Raw genomic sequence first — 22,795 nt, 5'->3', positions numbered from 1 at the left:
AGCTGTAAAGAGGTACAGCTAATTTTCATAATTTTTATGTAACTATGTAAAATGCTAACACTTAGATGTGTAGTTGGTCTAAGAGTTGTTCATGAGATAGTACATAAAGCTGTGCAGCTAACAGCTCATGTGTATGTTAGCCTTGAAGCACACCTGCACTGAACCAGCCACATCTCAAATGTGTGCTAACCACATGTGGCAGCAGAGCCCTAGATGACATTATAAAACCTTGGGTGCACATAGGCATCACCTGGGAAGCTTTCAAGACCCCCCCACACCCGGGGGAGACACACATCACTCAGCTAAATGGTGATCTCCGGTGGTAGGTTCTGGACATCAGTGCATTTAAAGTTCCTGAGGACATCGCCCATGACAGCCAGTTACCTAAAACACGGTTCTCCACTGAGAACCACTGTGGGGACATGTGCCATGTCCACTGAGGGGACATGTGCCAGTGTCTAGAGACCTTTTTGGTCGTCACATGTGAGGGGAGTGTGCTGCTGGCATCTAATAGGTAGAGGTGCTGGGATGCTAGCACCGGGGCCCCAGGGATGTTGCTAAATATCCTGCAAAGGCCGTTTCCTCACTAATAGCCCCAAGTGCTATTAGTGCTGCTGGTCCAAGGGAAGGTAGGGGTTTGCATATTGAGTGTGCATCAGAGTGTGTGGAAGCAAACATCGTAAGGGGGAACTGAAAACGGAACACACGATGTATAATTTAACAAGTTGGAGGACGTATGAAAGAATGGATCATGAATAAACTTTAAGGAACAGCAGAGTGAGGGATGCAGAGTGAGGAGGCTAGAGTAGAAAGAGCTAGAATAAAAGATACCACCAGACCTAATGAAGGTCTAGCATTTGGGTTCAGGACAGGTAACCTCTCCACAGCTCAGTGTTGTTCTTGTGCATCTGAAACCTCAGAGGCTACTGCTGTTTCCTCCTATGACACAGGGTGGACTCATGTCTACTTACCCCCGAGCTCATCCTTTGCTTTCTCAGACAGATCTGTTCGGTTCATCTTGTCAAAAACCTGGATGGTCACCGTCTCCACCCAGTGGCTGGGACAGCAGTTGATGAGAATTTCTGCCAGCTGCTTCCCATCGGCTTCCTCCACCTCTGCCAGAGGGATGTGCTGGGACTCATCTTGCAGGGAAAGGGGCCCCAACAGGGACTTAAACTCCCTCAACTCATCCTGGCTGAGCTGTTCCAGCAGGGGCTGCAGGTTGAAACCCAGCTGTGTAGCAGGTACCATCTTGTCCTACAGGAGAGATCCAAGCTTTGGGCATTAAAGAAGAATCAGGGAAGAAATGAAAGAGCACGAATCAGTACTCCTGTCTCAAACACCAGTTGCCTCTGTGTCAGGGACTGGGCAATTCTCACTGCCCAACCTGCTGCTTTAAGAACAAACTCCCCAAAAGGTCAAATCCATATCAAACTCCCTTAGTTTTTGGCTGGACACAGTGGTTCACATTTTTAGAATCTGGGACCCCTTTCAGACCGTGCAAATCCCTGAGGGTAGGTAGGAAGTTCATGCTGATGCATCTTCCAGACCTACCAGATTCTCTTTGTCTTTAATAAATTTGGTGGACGCATGAGCTAACGAGAACTACTGACTTTAGCTCTCTAGGACCCTTGGCTCAAACGCTTAACTGTTCAATGAATATCATGGACTTTGACTGTAAATGGTCTTGAGTTTGAAAGCATCTTAACAGAGGTTCTCCAGGCTGATGAGTGGTATGCCTTCTCAATTTACCATTGCTTAAAAAGTGATTTCCTAGTGGAGGACCAGGGGGAGGGGAAGAGGGAAAGAGAGTTGGGGAGAGAGAGGGACGCAAAACTTGAGAGACTATTGAATACTGAAAACGAACTGAGGGTTGAAGGGGGAGGGGGGAAAAGAGGTGGTGGTGATGGAGGAGGGCACTTGTGGGGAAGAGCACTGGGTGTTGTATGGAAACCAATTTGACAATAAACTATTTTTTAAAAACAAGTGATTTCCTGATCTCAACAGACCTTGATTTGAAATTCTATTCACTGAATTGTCAAACATTTGAGCCAAGGGTCCTATGCCCGAATTTCTGGCTGTACATTAAGTATGCCATCACCTGCTTCACTAAGTGGCTTTGGGCACTCGTTTATTCAAATAAAAGCTCCAACTGGGTAAGAGGAACAATTTTAGAGTAGAAGGGACCACTGTAAAGATGGGTAAGAACCCTGCCCACTTGGGGTTTATATTCAATTTTGGGCACACATACTTGGCATGGGAGAAGGAGACATTTCACAAATAAATTCAAACAAGAACAGGTGACATAAAACCATGAAGACAGGATGATATAGAAAAGTAGAATGAAGGGGATTTTGCATGATATTAGCATGGACATTTCCCCAGAGAAATACGTCAGTCGAGAACATGAAGACAAGGAGCTGCAAAATGTGGGAATTTTGTGGGGGATAAATTCTAAGCAGAATGAACAAGGAGAATTAAAGCTCAGGCTGCGTGGAGTTCAGCAGGTTGGAGCCAAAGAATACAGAGACACTCTCGCTGTATCAGACGAACACAGGATAAAACTCATACCTGATCAGGGTCAGACCTCTGATCACGAAGGCCGTGGCATGGAAAATTAGACTCTTTATAATTTGATTCCAGGTACAATCCAGGGGGGATGCCACACAATCTGTTTTATATTCAGAAGCACCTTCTCCTGTTGCATGGGGAGGATAAAGAGCCACACAAGCAGCTGGCAAGGGAAATGCATTCATGGTGCAAGAAGACAGTAAGGAAGGCTTTACTGGGGGCAGGCAGCAACAGCTGGGTTTTTGGAAGCAGAGGACAGAGATGGAGCTCAGCTCTGAACACAACAAGGAAAAGTGGGTGGATCCAAGGAGGTGGGGCTGGTGGGTGGACAGTCACCAAGAGGAAACATCAAGGCTACAAGCATTCTTGCTAGATCCATTCATCAGGATTCCTGCTGAGGGCAGAACAGGGTAAGGAGATGTCACCTGGGAGTGGAAGAATTTGATCAGATACCAAGTGGGGGAGATTCTTGCTAAGTTGACTCAACAGGATTCTGGCTCCAGCTGGACTAAGTGGGCCAAGGAGAGAGCCCAAGGATGAGGTCCAAGGGAAAAGAGGACCTAGGAGGCTGACTTCAGTTCGGTCAAGACGACGGTCTTTGTTAGTACCTGACTTAGGATTCTGAATTCATTCCGAGGGTGGTGGGGTTAGGTCACACCGTGGTAGCCCCTGCAAGGTGCCAGGCACTGCAACACCCTTTAGACTTGGCTCATTTAATCCTTACAATATTCCCAAGCGTTATAGTCTCCTTATTTCAGATATTGATAGTGAGGCAGCAGAGAGGTCAGAGAGCCCATTCAAGGTCACATGACCACATAAACTCTAAACTAGATGTAAATAGCTCCAGAGGCCAGGTTTCAGTCCCCCTGCCAGGACAGCTGTTTGATTTGGGTAAGTTGTGAAGAACTGAGTTACATCTTTTAAGAGAAATCAGTGGTTTCTGGACATCGAGGGAGGACGGTGAAGAGGCATGAGGACCCAACAAACGCCCAGGATAGGGGCACCCATCTGACCTGGGTTCCTTCCACGGCTGGCTGCTTGGATTTCCACAGGCCCTTCCCGGTGAGGAAGGGGTTGGGTCTAGGGTTAGGGTCAAGAACAGCCCCCCCCCCCACTGTGTTCCTGAGGTGCACACCCACTCTACCTGCTTCTTAATTTGGCACCAGCTCCCGCTTATAAAACCCCATTTCTGCAAATGGTGGTCATGGGACTTTGGTAGCCCATGAAGTTAGCTTAAGTATTTTTGGTTGGGCTTTTGAGAATGTTATTTTTGTCTTGATACAAAGGTGGTACAAACAGCTGAGTACCCTTTGACCTTTGTCCCCCAACCCTGCCTGGCATGTGGAGAAGGTACATGCAATCTCGAAGGAACAGGAAGTTGCAGTAGACCTGCAAGAGGGAAGCTGGGCCCTTTGGGGGTTAGCCTGCAGCACCGGCACCTGCTCCGGACCGGGGTGGGAGGGATGGAGTCATCTGCAGCGTCCCCGGACTGCAATCCCCGCATCAACATCTTACTCTAAAAATGGGAGTTATCCCCCCTTCCACATGCACCAAACCTGCTCCAACACACACCCAAGAGTTCTCTTTGTATTGGGTTTGAAGCAAATCCTGTTGACCAAGACTTTTCATGGAAGCCCATATTTCATTTTTATTAAGGTAAAATACATGAAACATAAAATTAACCATGAACCGTTTTCAGCGAACAGTGCAGTGGCATTTAATACATTCAAGTCTGCAACCACCACCTCGAATTAGTTCCAAAAACTTTCATCTCCCCAAAAGGAAACCCCATACCCATACCACTGTGCAGCCACCACCTTGGATTAGTTCCACATACTTTCATCTTCTCCCGTGGAAACATCACTCCCCATTCTCCCCTCCCTGCAGCCCTTGGGGACCACCAGTGTGCTCCCTGTCTCCATGGATTTGCCTGTTCTGGAAGGTTCCCACAAATAGTCACACATTATGTACAAAAATTAACTGAAAACAGACCAAAGACCTAAATGAAAGGGGGAAAACCACCTAACATTTTAAGGTATTTCTGAGTGCCAAAAGTTTTGTGCCAGTTTAAGAAAAAGGACATTTTTTTCCCAGTGTTTCTTCTCCTATTAATAGGCAACTATGATCCTCCCTCCCCATCTCTTGTCCTCCCTCTGAAGGCAGAGAGCCCCGGCTCACTCAAGATCCTCAACACCTTGATTCTCCTCCCCCACCTTAGTTTGTAGAGTCCTTCTTGGCCCTACGATCTCCTCAAGTTTGACTTCAGGTTAGATTTGCCAGATTTCATGTGTTAAAAAAAAAAAAGGTGATGGCAACGTGTCCCTCCCAAGTGCCATTTATATGCTAGTCAGGTCAGGTGTTCAACATCTAATTTAGCCCCTTTGAAAGAGTTGGGTGGGGTCATTGGGTGAAGAGGATCCTTTAAAACCTGAATAGAAATTTACAGAGGTTCAGGGATGGCCAGTCACCCAGCTGTTAAGTGTTGAAGTCAATATTCTACTCAAAGCAGTCTTTCCCAGAACCTGTGATCTCAATTTCTCTGCTAATTGATTCAAGTAGACGCCACTCTAAAGTTACCGGTAATTACACAGAAAAAATAAGGGCAAGGCAGAAGAGTAAAGTCAACTGGTTAATACAGAAGAAAATATTTTCTTAAGCCAGCAGAGAAAGCAAAGGGTGTCAACCCCCGATGTGTTTTCAAGGCTGGTGACCGCTATACAATACTCTCTGCATAATTACAATGGGAAAGAGAAAAGTTAAACTCACAATATTGTTTACAATTGCAGCAATAAAGAGAATCTTATATGAAGACAGGATATATATACCCAACATTCTGCAGTTTTGTTTACATTGCAACACAATGGGGAATTCTTGTTGCTAGTCCTGATCTCCCAGTCTTTAATTAGCATGCATTTTATTTGTAGGAGGACTTATTTAATAGAAAAATGATTCAACAGCACTTTGGAGACTTGACAAAAAGGGACCGAAAAATATCCTTTGCACTGAGCAGACGAGGTCTTAAGAGCATTCTCAGGAGGATAGTAAAATAAGCAGCCAGAGCGCAACGAATAAAAACACGCATGAGATTCTCGAGGAAATGGGTGTAGAATGCTACTTATAGAAACTCAACCTAGGAGAGAAACTTTTGCACAAAGAGGAGTTTCACTTGAAATCTCATTAACCCTTCAAAGGGGTGACATTCCAACACTCAAAGAAAGGGAGCAATTTTTATCATAGAGACGTAACAGTGGACTACAGGAAGGAGACAGGAGTGTTACTCACCTCTCCGACACCAGGAACTCTGCTTGAATGGCCAGCACTGCAGGCACAGAAAGCCTCCCATTAAAAGAGTTTCTTGTTCTGCCCCGAGCTCTGTGATTGGACCTTGGGACCCAATCCCGTTGCAGAGAACTTCCTGTATCCATCAGTGGTTACTGACCAGTGTAAGCGTGGCTTTCGCCTAGACCAGAAGTCCTCGACCAACGGGTGTGCAGAACCCACCCCCCTGGGGCATCATTTCAAAGTATCAAGTTCCCAGAGATTCTGATTTATAGATCAGATCGGGGCTGCCCAGACTTTGGGTGTCTTTAAAGATTCCCAGATGATGGTAATTACAGCCAATCTTGAGAAGATCTGCTCAGAGCCTTCAGCTGTGAAGACTGCCCCGTCTGTCATATCAGATACTTAAAAATCTATCCACGTTTCATGTTAAATATAAGTGACACGTTAAACACAAGAGGTACATCAATAACCACTTCATCAGTTTTACATCGACAATATTAGTTTTCGTAGTTATGTAAATACGATTCCAAAATTTTGGAATTCAAAGTTTTTGTGTTTTAGAGCAAATATATATCTACATCTCACTCTCTCATCTCTCTGCTCAAACCAGCAGAGTCTCCAGACCACTATAATATATTATAAACTAGATAGAATATATTAAAATATTTTAATACAATACAATAATACAAGGCATAAGCAATATAAGCCATGTGTGTAATTTTAAATTTTCTTTAAAAATTTTTTGATGTTTATTTATTATTGAGACAGAGAGAAACAGAGCACAAATAGGGGAGGGGCAGAGAGAGAGGGAGACACAGAATCTGAAGCAGCTCCAGGCTCTGAGCTGTCAGCACAGAGCCTGACATGGGGCTTGAACCCACAAACCGTGAGATCATGGCCTGAGTCCAAGTCAGACACTCAACTGAGTGGGCCACTCAGGCGCCCCAGGCGTGCAGAACTTTAAATTCTCATGGGCGACATAAACAACTGATGGCTCGAAATGATAATTATGTAGAAGAAACTGATTAGTCATTTACTTAACGTGAATCTGGGGTAGCTTGCTATGTGTAGGGTCTGAAGTTTGTTTCTGTTTTTAGCTGACTGAGCTAAAATTTTCTAATAGACACATTAAAAAAGGAAGAAGAACCGGGGTACCTGGGCGACTCAGTCAGTTAAGCATCCAGCTTCGGCCCAGGTCATGATCTTGGGGTTTGTGGGCTCGAGCCCCGCATCGGGCTCTGTGCTGACAGCTCAGAGCCTGGAGCCTGCTTCAGATTTTGTCTTCATCTCTTCCCTGCTCATGCTCAGTCTGTCTCTCTGTCTCTTAAATATAAACAAAACATTAAAAATATTTTAAAAGTAAGAAAAAGGAAAAAGAACCAGGTAAAATGAATTTTTACAGTATTTACAATGAAAAAAAATGTTACAGTGGGGATGAGCACTGGGTGTTATATGGAAACCAACTTGACAATAAACTATAAAAGAAAAAAAGAAAAAATTACAATATTAATTTTCAAATATACCCAAAATATTACTTCAGCACATAGTCAATGTAATTGGCTCCCGGGATATAATAACTAGGATGTCTCACGTTCAACATGCTGCCCTGCGGCTCTGCAGTCTGGTGTGCGCTTCACACTCGCAGCACAGTTTGGTTCAGATCATGCACGTTTCTGATGTTCAGTAGCCACAGGCAGCCAGTGGCCATCATACCGGTCAGGTCTAGACCCACGGACAGGAAAGTGACCTCTGGTTTTAAAAAGGAGAGTCAAGGGGTTGAGAGGGTTGGTCTCCCAGCGTTTGGTTACTTCCCCGAGCCTTTTGGTATACACATCTATCCAGAGTCCCTTAGTAAGAGGAGGTAGGTCTTGAGCCCTCAGATATGAGATTCAACCCAAGCGCTGCTTTCCAGGTCATCCCTCTGAACCCTTCTAGGCTGTGCAAAGTCGGCTGAGTTACCTAACGTCGATGCCTCAGTTTCCTTATTTGTAACATGGAGATAACAACAGCACCTGCCTCATAGGAGAAGAGTATTTATTTATTTAAAGTTTATTTATTTACTTTGCAGGGAAGGAGCAGAGAGGAGGAGAGACAGAATCCCAAGCAAGCTTTGTGCCATCAGTGCACAGCCTGATGTGGGGCTGGAGCCCACGAACTGTGAGAGCATGACCTGAGCCGAGATCGAGTCGGACACTTAACTGACTGTGCTACCCAGGTGACCCTTTCATTATTTATTTTTGAGAGAGAGAGAAAGCATGAGCCAGAGAGGGGCAAAGAGAGGGAGTGGGGGGAAGATCTGAAGAGGGCTCTTCATTGGCAGCAGTGAGCTTATATGGGGCTCGAACTCAAGAACCATGAGATCATGGCCTGAGCCAAAGTGGGATGCTCAACTGACTAGTCACCCAGGTGCCCCAGGAGAAGAGTATTTTAGGTGAGTTACTACTTGTTATGGATTTAGACAGTATGTAGAAGAAAGGTACTATTATACATTCCTGTTTAAAGATAAACATTCCTCCATGTTCCTCGGGTGAGATGAGATGTTGGCAAACATCCTCCAGATGGAAAACACAAGGGGGCGGGTTTATTTTCCTTCATTCCTGTAGACTTCATTTGTACCCTGACCCTTCTCTCCCAGTCACCAAGATGGAGTAGGATGGGAAGAACCACAGGCATGCTCCTACATCCCAGAGACCCCCTGGCCCAGCAATGCTGCTCTTATGAGGAACAGACTTCTTCTCTGGCAAGAGACACAGGCCCCCAAAAAGTGTGAGAGTGACTCACTCCCAGCAGGGAGCAAAGGCAATCCATAGCCTCCTTCTCCCCCTCCTTGTGGGAGAGGAGACTTGCAGAATTACCTGACATCACGAAGACATTAATCATCTGACTTTCGAACTACGCTCAGTCTAATCTGACTCCTATTTCCTGTTCCCAAATCCCATATCAGCATTTTAATATTTCTACATAATGCAAGGGGTAAGAAAATCACAAGATGAAGAACAGGAAATAAACAATTTCCAGTCCAAGCCCTACTCTGAGATACCATGAACTCATGGCCCTGGCTTCTCAATCCCAGAGTCCCCTCTTTACGTGCACGGTGAGAGGGAGCAATAATGAGTTCCCGAAGAGCTACAGTCACAAGGTATGTAAATGGTCCCAAAAATAACTTGCTGCAGAGGCAGTAGCATAATTATCATTTCCCCTTCACACTGCTCCTGTCTCTATTCCCAACATAATGTCAACACTGATTTTTCCATGGGTGTCGATTCTGAACCTAAACAAGTTACTTACATTAGGTTAAGTTACACCTTTGTTATTGAGTATTCTCATTGGCTGAACCTCCTTGAATAGCTACACCATCTTTTTTCCTGGATAAACATGTAGTGGTGATTTAAAATCTTCTATTATACCTCCATGATGCTATCTTTGCAAAAAAAAAAACCCCTAAAATACTTTATAGTTAACCTTTTATGAGTTTTAATTTCATTCTAGACAGGTAGATTACATAGAGCAGGTCTGCATTTAGTCCTCACAAAAATGGTGGTAGCTTGGACTATTGCTCCCCGTTTTGTAGTTATCTATGTGATCATTCAGTGGATCCAAGCCTCTTCCAGTTAGGATACCATCACAACATCAGGACTGCCGAGAGAGATAGGGACACAGGCTTTATGACAAGAACTAGAACGTATGTAGCTGTGGTTTCAGATGCCTCTGGTAGTTACCCTAATGCTGCTGAAGGTCAGCCAGGTTGGGTGTTGGTAGGGAAAGCTGGATGTGGGGTGTGGCAGATCACGGGCATGCTGGAACCCTCAAGAAAATCCGTGTCAATCTGTCTGTCACTACCTCCAACCTCAATCATGCATGGTGCTCTTTACCACAAACCTTCAGTAGGGCTGGTGCAGGTGCCGGTGGGCGTGGGGGTGGGCCCACACCCACGGGCGAGCCAGCAGATCCCATAGAACATCTGTGGGCTGCAACATGAGACACGGCACTTCCCACACTCTCCACCTGAGAGTCACTTCCGCCTTCTATGTCTCGTGCAAATTTCTATTGTTATCTCTGACACAGAACCACAGAGGGAAGAAACTTTAAGGAAACCTCATTCATGCTTAGCTAAACTGACCTAGCGCAAAGCCACCAGTCTGCTGCCTATCACCTTGGTTTCCAAATGCACATTTTTAACCATACCTCCTTTCCAAATATGATAGTGACAAAATCATGGTTTCACTTGATATGATGCTAATACTCTTCAGGCAACTAGACGTGTGTGATCTCTTCTCAGGCAGAGGGCACCTTTTATCCACCCACTGATGTCCAATTCCTTCATAGCCAAATAATCTCTTAACTTTGATAGCCTTCCAGGTAAACCACTGAGATATGACATTAAATGGCTCATAAGCCTTGACTTCAAAGTCAACTGGAAATTTGGTCAAGTCTCTTTTTTAATAAAGAAGGGCGTGGTCCTGGAGACGGAGACAAGGCAGGAGCAGTACAAGGGCTACTTGGAAGACATACACCCTTTCGTGGTGACGTCCCACATTTCTGGTTTATTTATACTTACTGGCATCTGAAGCACATTTCATGTTCAGGCAAGTCCACTTTCGCGTTCTTCCTGGGGCATGGTGATGACTCCTCCCCCCCAGGAATGGAAAATGCTAGGTAGTCCTCCCCCAGCCTCTGCCTCATGGGATCCATGGTTCTGGACATGGACAGATGAGCTGGCCTTGGCAGGGAGTACCATGCCCCTCGTGGCTGCAGGGTGCTGAGGCTGACAGTGCCGTGGAGAGTGACTGCAGGGAAGCAAGTCTCCGGTTGTGGGCATCACAGCAGCAGAAGCGGGAACACGTCGTGGTCTGTGGTAGAAACAGCGGCGACCCCATCTGATCTGGCCTGTGGGAGGACTTAGGGAATGAGGCTCTGAATCACTCTGAAACTTTACACTGTTACCAAATGCTCATTTAAAATGAATCAATAGTGATAGATTCCATGACACAAACAGATGGAAAGATATTCCATGCTCATGGGTTGGAAGAATTATTATTAAAATGTCCTTACTCTCCAAAGCAGTCTACAGACTCAATGAAATCCAGCCCCCGAGCCACCGCAGGTCATCCCGTTTCTACCTCCCCCCGCCCCCCGGGATATGCACCTTGTGTCTCTGTAGGTTTGATGGTCTCAGAAGTTCCCCACAGACGGACCGTATGATAGGCGGTGTTTTGCCTCTGGTTTCTTTCACTTTGCATCAAGTTTTCAAGGTTCACCCATGTTGCATTGTGTTGGTACCTCGCTCCTTTTCATTTATTTTTGTTGACTGATTGACTGGGATGTAATTGACATATTACATTGTGTAAGTTTACAGGGTGCAACCTGTTGACCTGACACACTAAAAAATGTTTATTAATTTTTTAATTTGAGTCTAGTTGACACAAAATGTTACATTACTGTCAGGCACACAACACGGTGATTCCACAACTCTCTGGGTCATGCTGTGCTCATTTCAGGGTAGCTCCCATCTGTCCCACTACATTGCTACTATAGTATCATTGATTGTGTTCCCTATGCTGTGCCTTGTATTCCGGTGACATACTCACCCCGTAACTGCAAGCCTGTATCTCCCTCTCCCCTTCACCCATTTTGCCTGTGGCCCCAACCCTCTTCCCTCTGGTAACCATCAGTTTGGTCTCTGTATTCACACTGACCCAATACATTTACATATTACAATATGATTACCACCAAACACCTCCATTATGTCACATACTCACCGTGTGTGTGTGTGTGTGTGTGTGTGTGTGTGTGTGTGTTTGGTGGGGACATTTGATATCTACTCTCTTAGCAGCTTTCAAGTACACAATAGCATATTGTTAACTGTTGTTACCCTTCTGTACATTAGATTCCCCAGGACTTACTCATAACTGTAAGTTTGTACCCGAAAAACAATTCAGTGAAGAAATGGGCAGAAGACATGAATAGACACTTCTCCAAAGAGGACATCCAGATGGCGAACAGACACATGAAAACATGCTAAGTGTCACTCATCATCAGGGAAATACAAATCAAGGCCATGCTGAGATACCACCTCACACCGGTCAGAGTGGCTAAAATGAACAAATCAGGAGACTATAGATGCTGGTGAGGGTGTGGAGAGACGGGCACCCTCCTACACTGCTGGTGGGAATGTAAACTGGTGCAGTCGCTCTGGAAAACAGTGTGGAGATTCCTCAAAAAACTATCCATAGAACTCCCTTATGACCCAGCAATAGCACTGCTGGGGATTTACCCAAGGGATATAGAAGTGCTGATGCATAGGAGCACATGTACCCCAATGTTCATAGCGGCACTGTTAACAATAGCCAAATCATGGAAAGAGCCTAAATGTCCATCAACCGATGAATGGATAAAGAAGATGTGGTTTATATATACAATGGAACTACATGACAATGAGAAAGAATGAAATCATGCCATTTACAGCAACGTGGATGGAACTGGAAGGCATTGTGCTGAGAGAAATACGTCAGTCAGAGAAGGACAGATACCATATGTTTCCACTCGTATGTGGATCTTGAGAAACTTAACAGAAGACCATGGGGGAAGGAAAGGGGGAAAATAGTTACAGAGAGGGAGGGAGGCAAACCCTAAGACACTCCTGAATACAGAGAACAAACTGAGGGTGGATGGGGAGTGGGGGAGAGGGAAAATGGGTGATGGGCATGGAGGAGGGCACTTGTTGGCATGAGCACTGTTTGTTGTATGTGAGCCAATTTGACAATAAATTATATTAAAAATAAAACAACTGGAAGTTTGCACCCTTGGACCAACATCTCCCTGTTTCCCCCCCTCCCAGTCCCTGGTAATCACCACTCTACTCTTTGTTTCTAGTTCAGGGTTTTCAGCTTCCACATAGAAGTGAGATCATTCACTGTCTTTCTCTGTCTGACTTACTTCACTTAGCATGAGACCCTCAAGGTCCACCCTTGTTGGGCAGGCGGCAGGGTTTGGAGAGCCTACTAGGAATCAGGTGATTTAAATGGTGGGTTCTCTTTCCCCTGAGGATGCCAGTTCTGGCTTGTCCAGGAGATTTATGCAGAGACTCATGGCCGAGCTTGGATAGGTTCTAATGGCACTGGGCATCCTGTTGAATTATTTTTGGATTGTGGCTTCTAATCGGTTCATCCAGTGTTTGGGACCTGCAATTCCTTTTATGTTCTCAACCTCTTTTGCAGGCTGTGTCTGCCTGTCACAAAATTTACTTATTCCAACAGAAGTCTGCTTAAATCTATCTTCCCCTGCTACCCATCGACTTCGGGATGTTACTTAACATTTTGGTCTCAATTTCTTCATTTATGAATGAGGATGTTAGAGCCCTAAGAATTATAGGATGACTAAGCAAAAAAAAAAATGCAATGACCAGCTCATGGTACATATGATTCCAGGGATAGATAAATATGAGATTATTTGTCTTCTAGTTGATTTTCTGATCAAAAGTGTGTGTGTGTGAGTGTGTGTGTGTGTGTGTGTGTGTGAGAGAGAGAGAGAGAGAGAGAGAGAGAATAAACAAGTGTACATTTCATGCATTGGGTTAGCTAGCCAGCGAGTTAGTGTTCTTAGCTAAGAGTTCAAGGCACTGAGAGCCAGGCCACAGTACCTTGACTGGAATCCTGGATCAGCCAGTTATAATCCCATAAGTAACATCAAATTGAAATGTTAATTATACCGCCATCAAAATTAACACACCTAAGAATGAATATGAAATAAATAAAGTGAATTCATATTTAAATGTTTACACAAATCAGTGCCATCCACTGTAGAACAAAGGAGCTTCACCGTTAGGATATATAAATTTTATTTAACGTAGTCTATGGATGGATTTCAGCATCGTGGTGTGATGGCGAGGGGTGGCTAATGGCAGCTACCTCAGTGATTCTCAGTGACTGTACCCTTCAGGGGACATTTGGCAATGTATGGAAACATTTCTGGATGTCAAAATTGGAAGGTGCTATTGACATGGAGGGAGGGGAGGCCGAAACATCCTGCAGCAGACAGGACGGTTCCCTGGTAAAGAATCATCCACCTCAAAATGTTGATGGTGCGGAAGTTGAAAACCCCAATCCAGATGGTCTGGAACAGAGACTGTGCATTAGAACTTCCTGGGGAAGATTCGGAAGGCTCCTGATTACCTGAAGCCTACTTCAGACCAATTCAATTAGGATCCCTGAAATAGGGCCCAGGTAATTTCAATGTGAGTCTCATTTTAAAGGTTGAGAACCACCCATCGGTGATCACAGTGGGAGCCATTCCGTCCTGGGCGGGGCGACCTGCCCCCACCCTGCGCCTGCCGGTTGGCCACCGAGCTTGGGCCAGTGGAATAAGTCTTTTTAGAAATTTCGTTTGCATTGAACATCTGTAGGCTGCAGGTAAGCCCTCGCCTAAGAGAGCTGAGTACCAGTTCTTTTGGTTTTTGTTTTTTCCATTTACGGTATCCTCCCTCCCTCCCTTCCTCCCTTCCTTCCTGAGAATAGTTGACACATGATATTGCACTAGTTTCATGGGTACACCACAGTGACCCCCCTCCCCCAAGCTCAGACAACTTATTTACGTCAACAGCAGAGCTTGTTTGAGCCTCTACCACAGAACTTTGCAGCTTCAATGGGCAGCCTGAGGCTCTTGGAAGGGTTTTGAGTTCCTCAAGCCAAAATCTCTGTAATTAGGAGAAAACGGATTCGGAGCAGACAACTGCCAGTGATTTCACATATAATGTTTTTCTTACGTTATTCTAAAATGTTCTGCTGAGGTGTGATTACCCTGTAAGACCCACCCATGTAAAGTGAGCAATGTTTTGAGTAGACTCAGAGTTGTGCAGCCATCCCCACAATCCACTGTCAGAGCCTCTCTCTCACCCCCAGATGTGCCCTCGTGCCCACATGTGATGCCCCCAGGTTGTGGACAGGGCACCCCTGCCTGTGAGCCTCTGTCTTCCGTCTGTAATATGGGATAGCATGCTTGGTCCCCAAAGATGGCTGTGGTGCCACAGCCATGTAGACTGACGGAGAGCGGTGTCCCCATGGAATTTATGGGCTTGTAATTCTCCCCAAATACTTGTAATGACAGAGTGTCAGGAAAGGGCTGCTGCAAACTACACGCGTTGCGTCTAACCATTCTGTAGTTCTAGGCTGCGGGCCATGGTTTGCTTGGTTGTCAAGGGCACCTTGCTTTTTACTTTGCGAGGACAGAGCCGCTCAGGCTGTTCAGGCTCAGCTCCGGGTTTATCAGTGCCTGGTCTTCCTCCTGCCTCACTGACCCCGGGTAAAAGCAAACGCCTGCACTCCGGGCTGAGCATACCTACCTGGAGACCAGGATTTGGCTCCTCTACCCACCCACTTGCTGTCCTTTGTCCAAGGCTGCCTCTACCCATCTGTGCACATAGCCGTTCCTTCTGGGTGAGGACACCCACTGTCCACAGTGCAACACCAGAAAGAAAGACCCAACCAAGGGTGCGTCTGCTGCCCTGATCAGCGGGCATATCACCCAGGGAAGCAGCTTCTGTGTTCCCAGCGTCGCAGGGCTCCATGCATAGCTGTTGGCTGAGCAGGCGTATCCATGGGAACTGGAATTAAATGACCTACTATCCACCATTAACTGAGCAGGAGCAGGGTGGGAAGCGGAAGCATCATGATACTCGCCGGTCTTGGGGTCCTTAAATATGCGTGCTTGTTTTTACACGTTTGTATGAAACCGGAAATTCCTCCCTTGGCTCCTCCTCACTTTGTCAGGGTTTGCATCTGCTGTGTCCCTCAGGATGTTTGCACCATCCCCGGGGTGGTCCCTGGAGCTAGCCTGTGCTGTACTGGGCGACCCTGTTTAGTGAGGGAGCAGTTCTTGGTGCTAAGGAAAGGCCCAGCGGTGGTCTTACAGTGAAGCAAGTACGTTACTGACCTTTAAATGGCACCCCGGATAGAACCGGATGCTGGCCTTCTGCTTCTCATAATGGCCTGTTCCATATTGTGTTTTTCTGTGCCTTTGGTCTTTGGGTACAAGTCTTTTTCTCCCACGCACTGTCTACACCTAAAATCCTATCAGACTTCATCTGCCCTCGTGTTGGAATGCTTGTCAAGGAACCTCGCCCTGCCCTTCACCTTGTGGGCACTGAGAGCAGGAATGTAGGGTCCCACTCTCCCGCTCGGATCTGTACACATCCCCAGGTCCTCACCGTGCCTGTGTGTCTAGGGTCTGGCTTCTCATGTCTTAGCCTCACCTCCTTCGTGAGATTGCTTCCTTCAGAGCGTAGCTGAAAAACGTGCAGATAGAGCGTGTTCTCCTTTCCTGACTATGACCTGCTGACACTCTTCTTTTTAAGACTTTTCCCACAAAACCAAAGGCATTCTGATGAGCACTGGGTGACATATGGAAGTGTTAAATCACTGTAGTGTAGACCTGAACCTAATATTACACTGTATGTTAACTGGAGTTTATTTTTTAAATTTAAATTCTAGTTAACATAGTGTCGTCTTGGCTTCGGGAGTAGAACCCAGTGACTGATCTCTTACCTAGGACACCCACTGCTCATCCCTGGAAGTGCCCTCCTTAATGCCCATCACCCTTTTAACTGGAATTTAAATAAAAACTTAACAACCCTCCCCAACCCCAAATGCATGATGATCAAAGACCGCACTGAAAAAAAGACCATAAAGATAAAATCATCTGTGACATTGACAATCAAGCACAATTGTTGGGGGCTTCTTTCCGATTTGGCATTTTAGTCTGAATATTTTTGTATTAAATATTTCCTAGCGATCATGAGCCCTTATGACCCTTTGTGTTTTGGGACGTTTTGCCTCGTCTAACTTCTGGTTGGATCTATTCTCCCCCTCCCTCCGTGTATTTACGAAAGGGCTCATCCCTAGTGGTGCCCATTTAATGCCTGAGGGTGTAAAAATGATTTCCTTTTATTTAATTACGTGCCTCAGGCAGTGTGTCAGTGACTGAGACCACTGGTCCTGGAGGTAATATATTTGAGTTACTAATTACCTCATGATAATCTGGGTTTCACCTTCAGCAGTTGTGTGAACCTGGATCTTTATCTTACTTCTCTGTGCTGGTCCTGAAACTAGCATTTATCATCGTCACCTGGGTGCTCTTAGTTAGATTCCTGGGCCTGCCTCCAGACTCCGTGACGGGGTGGGTCTGGGAGAGGGCCCCAGAACCTGCATTTCCCACAAGCTCCCAGACAATGCTGCTGGTCTGAACGCCGCACTTTGGGCACCACTTCCCTATGCCTCGGATGCACCATAGAAAGCACAGGTAATAGAATTTACGTGACCAGATTGTTGGAAGGTTTAAAAGTGATTTAAAAATTTTTTAGGTTTAGTTTTGATAGAGAGAGTCCGCGCGCGCACGCAAGAGAGGGAAGAGGGAGTGGGAGAGGGGCAGGGAGAGAGAAACCCAGGCAAACTCTGTGCTGTCAGTGTGGAGCCTGATGCAAGGCTCAAACTCAGGATCTGTGAGATCATGACCTGAGCTGAAATCAAGAGTCAGAAGCTTAATTGACAAAGCCACCCAGGTGCTCTTAAATGTAATTTTTTAAATAGTCCCTAGCAGATAGAAATAATAAGATATTAATTATAATAGCTCCTTCAAAAGACAGGGATTACAGAAACATGTAAAGGAAATTATCCAGATAGAGGGATTACATTTATAGCGTGAAGATTTAATGCAGTCCTATCTTTCCCTTTAATTCTGTCATTTCTAAGGAAAAAAGCTATGCTAACTTCCTCTTAATTATTTTTTTCTTGAGAGAGAAAGAGAGCGACCTTGAGCAGGGGAGAGGGGTTGGGTAGAGGGAGAGAGAGAGAGCTCCAAGCACGACACAGGGCTTGACCTTACGGCCATAAGATCATGACCTGAGCTGATACGAAGTCAGACGCTTAACAGACTGAGCCAGTCAGGCGCCTCAACTCCCTCTTGTTATCTGTGTGTATATGTACATAGAAATCTCTAGCTGCTTATACATATCAGTACTAACCATCTTAATTAATATGAATAATCCGCTTAGTCTTCACACACCCACGCAGCCACTAACCAGATCAGCAATGGCTTTTCCAGCACGTGGATGCCTGTTCTTTTCTGCCGGCAATGCCACTCTCCTGACCACGGTCACCTGAGACTAGTGTTCCCCAGTAGGAACTTGGCATAAATGGAATCAATTTGCGGGTTTCCTCTGTGTGGTTTCTTCGGCGCCTACCGTCTGGGGACACGATGAGGACAGGCCCAGGGATCTGACGTGCGTGCATCTTCTGCGGATCTCTGCCCGAACTCCTGGGGCAAGGAAAGCTGCTGGGCGCTGAGCGCGCGGGTTTGGTTTGCTTGAAGGAAGAAACCCCTCTGCCTGGCAATGCAGTTGTTTTTTTTCAATGTAACTCCTGTTACACTTCATTGTATCCAACAGGGCTTGCCGTCCATGCTTTATTTTTTTTAAATGTTTATTTTTGAGAGAGAGCGGGGAAAGATGGGAGAAAGGGAGTGTGAGCAGGGAAGGGGCAGAGAACAAGGAAGACACAGAATCTGAAGCAGGCTCCGGGCTCCGAGCTGTCGGCACAGAGCCTGACGCGGGGCGTGAACACACGAACTTTGCGAGATCATGACCCGAAGTCAGACACTTACCCGATTGAGCCACCCAGGCGCTCTGTCCATCCTTAATTTTAACCAGTCAGGGTGGGTCTCCATCATGAGGTTTTTAACTTGCATTTCCCTTAGGTCTAACGAGGTTGGGTGCCTTTCAATGTGCTTATCGGTCATTCTCTTCTTTGAGGTGCCTTTTCTAGTCTTCTGATTTCTTTCCATTGAGTGTTAATCTTATTTTAGTACATCTCGCTGGAATTCCTTGCACGCCTTAACATTCCTTCTGAAAATATGGATTTCAAAATATATGTATGAAAATCTGTGCACGGCCCCAAGGTCCCATTCAAAATCAAATTTGGGCGACTGTAGCAGGATTCTCACACAGAGTCGTGACACTGAGGCTTTTCTTACCAGGAAGCAACTTTATTCCAGCCAGCACCGCTCAGTTGGGTTCGTACACAAAGAACTGAGCCCTGAACACCACGTGGTGTGGTTTTTAATATATTTTTTTACTTTCTTGTCTCCCACATATGGTAACACGCAAACATGCAGTCTGATTAAAGTGGTCTCGTGTTGCAGGTCATGAGGGATGTTGTCACATCGGCAAATAACAAGCTTGCCTTGAGACTTTTTTCTTTCCTTAGGGAGCGGACCTACCCCCATAATGGGCCAGTACACTTATGTTGATAATACCAAGCAGTGGGGATAGTTGTGTTTGTTGTTGTTGTTTTTGTTTTGTGTGTTTGTGTGTGTGTGCTGTTTTGTTGTTTTGGTGCCAGATAAATCTTTTTCTTATTTTTTAAAGTTCATTTGATTTCCCCCCTTAATTATTTTTTAAATTAACATCCAAGTTAGTTAGCATATAGAGCAACAATGATTTCAGAAGTAGACTCTAGTGATTCATCCCCTAAGTATAAACCCAGTGCTCATCCCAACAAGTGTGCTCCCTTAAGCCACTTACCCACTTACCCCACCCCCCACCCTCAACACCTCCAGCAACCTTTAGTTTGTTCTCTGTGTTTGAGTTTCTTATGTTTCATCTCTCTCGTTGTTTTTATATTATTTTTGCTTCCCTTCCCTTTTGTTCATCTGTTTTGTATCTTAAATTCCTCATATGAGTGAAGTCAGGATATTTGTCCTTCTCTAATTTCACTTTGCAGCAAATGGCAAGAGTTCATTCTTTTTGATTGCTGAGTAATACTCCATTGTATGTATATACCACATCTTCTTTATCCGTTCATTTGTTGATGGACATTTGGGCTCTTTCCATACTTTGGGTATTATTGATAGTGATGCTATAAACATTGGGGTGCATGTGTCCCTTTGAATCAGTACACCTGTATCCCTTGGGTAAATACCTAGTAGTGCAATTGCTGGGTCATAGGGCAGTTCTATTTTTGATTTTTTGAGGAATCTCCATACTGTTTTCCTGAGTGGCTGTGTAAGGACACAGGTCTGAATCAAACTGACTCCATGACAGGCTTCAAGTTTCCCTTCTGACCTTGGAGGCCTAAGTGTCAGTTTCTAAAAATCATTAGACAATAAAAGGGCACAGATTACTCAACCAGGGACCACCCTAGTAACACTCAATCAGAAGCGGCCAGCTAAAATGCTTAACATTTCTAAGGGCAGGCCTAGAGGTAGAAGCTATAGATAATCACTTATTGCTTAAGGCTAGTTACACCCTAGTGAAGGTCCTGGGTCCACTCTGTAATTGGTTAATACTCTATATGTTGTGATTGGGTCCCGCCAAAAGTAAGGAACACTCTGGACAAAATGTATGGTTAAAGTTACAGCCAATGATGTTATGCGATAATGATTGGATCACTGTACCTGTGTCACAATTTCCTGTAACTCCCCCTTCCCAAGACCCATAAACCCCTGCTCAGCCCTTGTTTGGGGGCTCTCAGCATGGATCCACTGCGCTGGTGAAGTCTGTGAGCCCGAGTTTAGGCCCGGTGAGCCTAAGCCTGTAATAAAGCCCTTTGCTTTTGCATGTGTGACTTGGTCTCCCCGGCAGTCTCTGGTTTTTGGGGACGATATTGAAATCTGGGCTGTATAACAGCTGCACCAGTTTGCATTCCCACCAGTGGTGCAAAAGAGATCCTCTTTCTCTGCACCCTCACCAGCATCTGCTGTTTCCTGAGTTGTTACTGTTAGCCATTCTGACCGAAGTAGGACAGTACCTCGTTGTGGTTTTGATGTATTTCCATGATGAGCGATGTTGAGCATCTTTTCATGTGTCTGTTAGACATCTGGATGTCTTTGAAAATGGGTCTATTCATATCTTCTGCTCATTTATTCACTGGATTATTAGTTTTTTGGGTGTTGAGTTTGAGAAGTTCTTTACAGACTTTGGATACTAATCCTTTATCGGATATGTAGTTTGCAAATATGTTCTCCCCAGTGTGGATAGTTTTCATTTTTTGTCTTATGAGCTTTATGGACTTGCTGCTCACAAATGAGATTATACTCGATCTCGAATTAGTTGTGTGTGTGCTATGATATGGGGATCCGAGTTTACTGTTTATGCGGTAACTAATGCAGCACCACTTATGGAAGAGTAGTCTTTCCCTGCAGCTCTGTGCTGTAAGATGATGACCATGTGAGTCACGAGTGGGCTCCCAGTTCCGTCTCATGGGTGTTTTGTGTACCTTCTACCACTTTGCTATCATCTGCTCTAGTTTATAGTATGTCTTACCAGGGTCAGCACAAGGGAAAACAAGTGAATGACACCTTAAACTGTGCTCCAGGATGGGGCACCTGGGTGGCTCAGTTGGTTAAGTGTCTGACTCGGCTCATGAAATCACGGTTGTGAATTCAAGTCCTGCATCGAGCTCTGTGCTGACATCTCAGAGCCTAGAGCCTGCTTGGGATTCTGTGTCTCCCTCTCTTTCTGCCCCTCCCCTGGGTTCTCTTTCTCTAAAAAAATATACACTAAAATTTTTTAAAACAACTTGCCTTGGGTACTTTGTCTCCTCCAAGTCTGGACCCTTGTTTTTACCTTGTATTGACTTTCACCTGTTGTTTTTCTGCAAGTGGTTTCGATTATTTTACATCTCTGCATTTCCACATAAACTGGAAATGTAACAAAGAGATAAATCCACAGAAACAGAATGCATATTAGTGGTTTCCAGAGGCCAGGGAAGGGGGAAGCGGGCAGTGTGACTGCTTCACAGATAGGGGGTATCTGTTTGGATGAAGAATATGTTTAGGAACAAGATAAAGGTGATGACTACACAATATTGAGAATGTTTTCAATGCCACTGAATTGTGCACTTTAAACTGGTTAAACACTTGATGTGTATTTTTACCATAATGAAAATAGACTCAAGACATTTAAAGTTCTCTTAATCTACAATAATGTATGATTACAAAAAACAGATAACCCTGTGGGTCTAGCTTTCACCTCTGGGTATTTTACAAATGCACAAGCTCAAAAAAGACTAGATATGGGGCACCTGGATGGCTCAGTTGGTTGAGTATCAGACTTCAGGTCATGATCTCGAAGTTTGAGAGTTCCAGGCCCATGTCCAACTCTCTGCTATGAGCCTGTCAGTGCAGAGCCTGCTTCAGATCCTCTGTCCCTCTCTCTCTGCCCCGCCCATGCTTGTACTTTCCCCCCAAATAAATATTAAAAAGATAAAACTACATAGCCAGGAGCTCGGAGAAGCATAAGGAGACTTGCAGGGGCACCTGGGTGGCTCAGTTAGTTGAGCTTCTTATTTTGGATCAGGTCACGATCTCCCAGTTCATGAGTTTGAACCCTGTGTGGGGTTCTGTACTGTTAGCTCAGAGCCTGGAGCCTGTTTCAGATTCTCTGTCTTGCTCCTCTCTGCTCCTCCCTCCCCTCAAAAGTAAATAAACATTAAAAAAAAAAAGGGGGGACTTGAGGTTAGAAAAGTCCCTGGGTCAATAATGTCTTTTAAGTTTGGTGTTGGGTAGTGTGCAAGGTAACTTGCCTGTTGATAGTTCTCACTCTTGGTCCTTTACAAAGTGTATTTCCAGCTGAGGTTAATCACTGGCACCCCAACTTGGTCCCATCGCGTATCCTCACAGGTGAAGAGGGGCGAGATAGAGCGCAATGAAGACATTTTCTATCCAGAAGCCCACTTGGCCAGGAGATGATGATGACGATCACTACAGTGTCACCGAGAGAAGGCAAGGCTTGAATGACAGAACGTCCACGCAGCTAACGCCACAGACGGTGGTGCTGCACGGCCCGGCGGGCGTCGGGAAGACCACGCTGGCCCGGAAGTGCATGCTGGACTGGACGCGGGAAGGCCCGGCGCTGGCCCAACCCGCCGCCTGCTTTCTCAGCTGCAAGGCGCTC

General features: G+C 45.5%; 1 protein-coding gene across 1 annotated transcript in view; it reads right to left on the bottom strand.

Annotated features, from left to right (window-relative positions):
- The window catches only part of NLRP2 (NLR family pyrin domain containing 2), a 67,227-nt gene that overhangs the window by 26,001 nt on the left and 18,431 nt on the right, over nt 1-22,795 (bottom strand). The window contains exon 3 of the mRNA XM_029924391.1: nt 972-1,257. Coding sequence (XP_029780251.1) covers nt 972-1,257 — 286 coding nt within the window. The remainder of the gene's footprint in view (nt 1-971; nt 1,258-22,795) is intronic.

This window comes from Suricata suricatta, chromosome 16 (assembly GCF_006229205.1).
Source record: "Suricata suricatta isolate VVHF042 chromosome 16, meerkat_22Aug2017_6uvM2_HiC, whole genome shotgun sequence".
NCBI lineage: Eukaryota > Metazoa > Chordata > Mammalia > Carnivora > Herpestidae > Suricata > Suricata suricatta.
The sequence above is the reverse complement of the archived record's forward strand: the minus strand, read 5'-3'. Positions and strand labels throughout refer to the sequence as shown.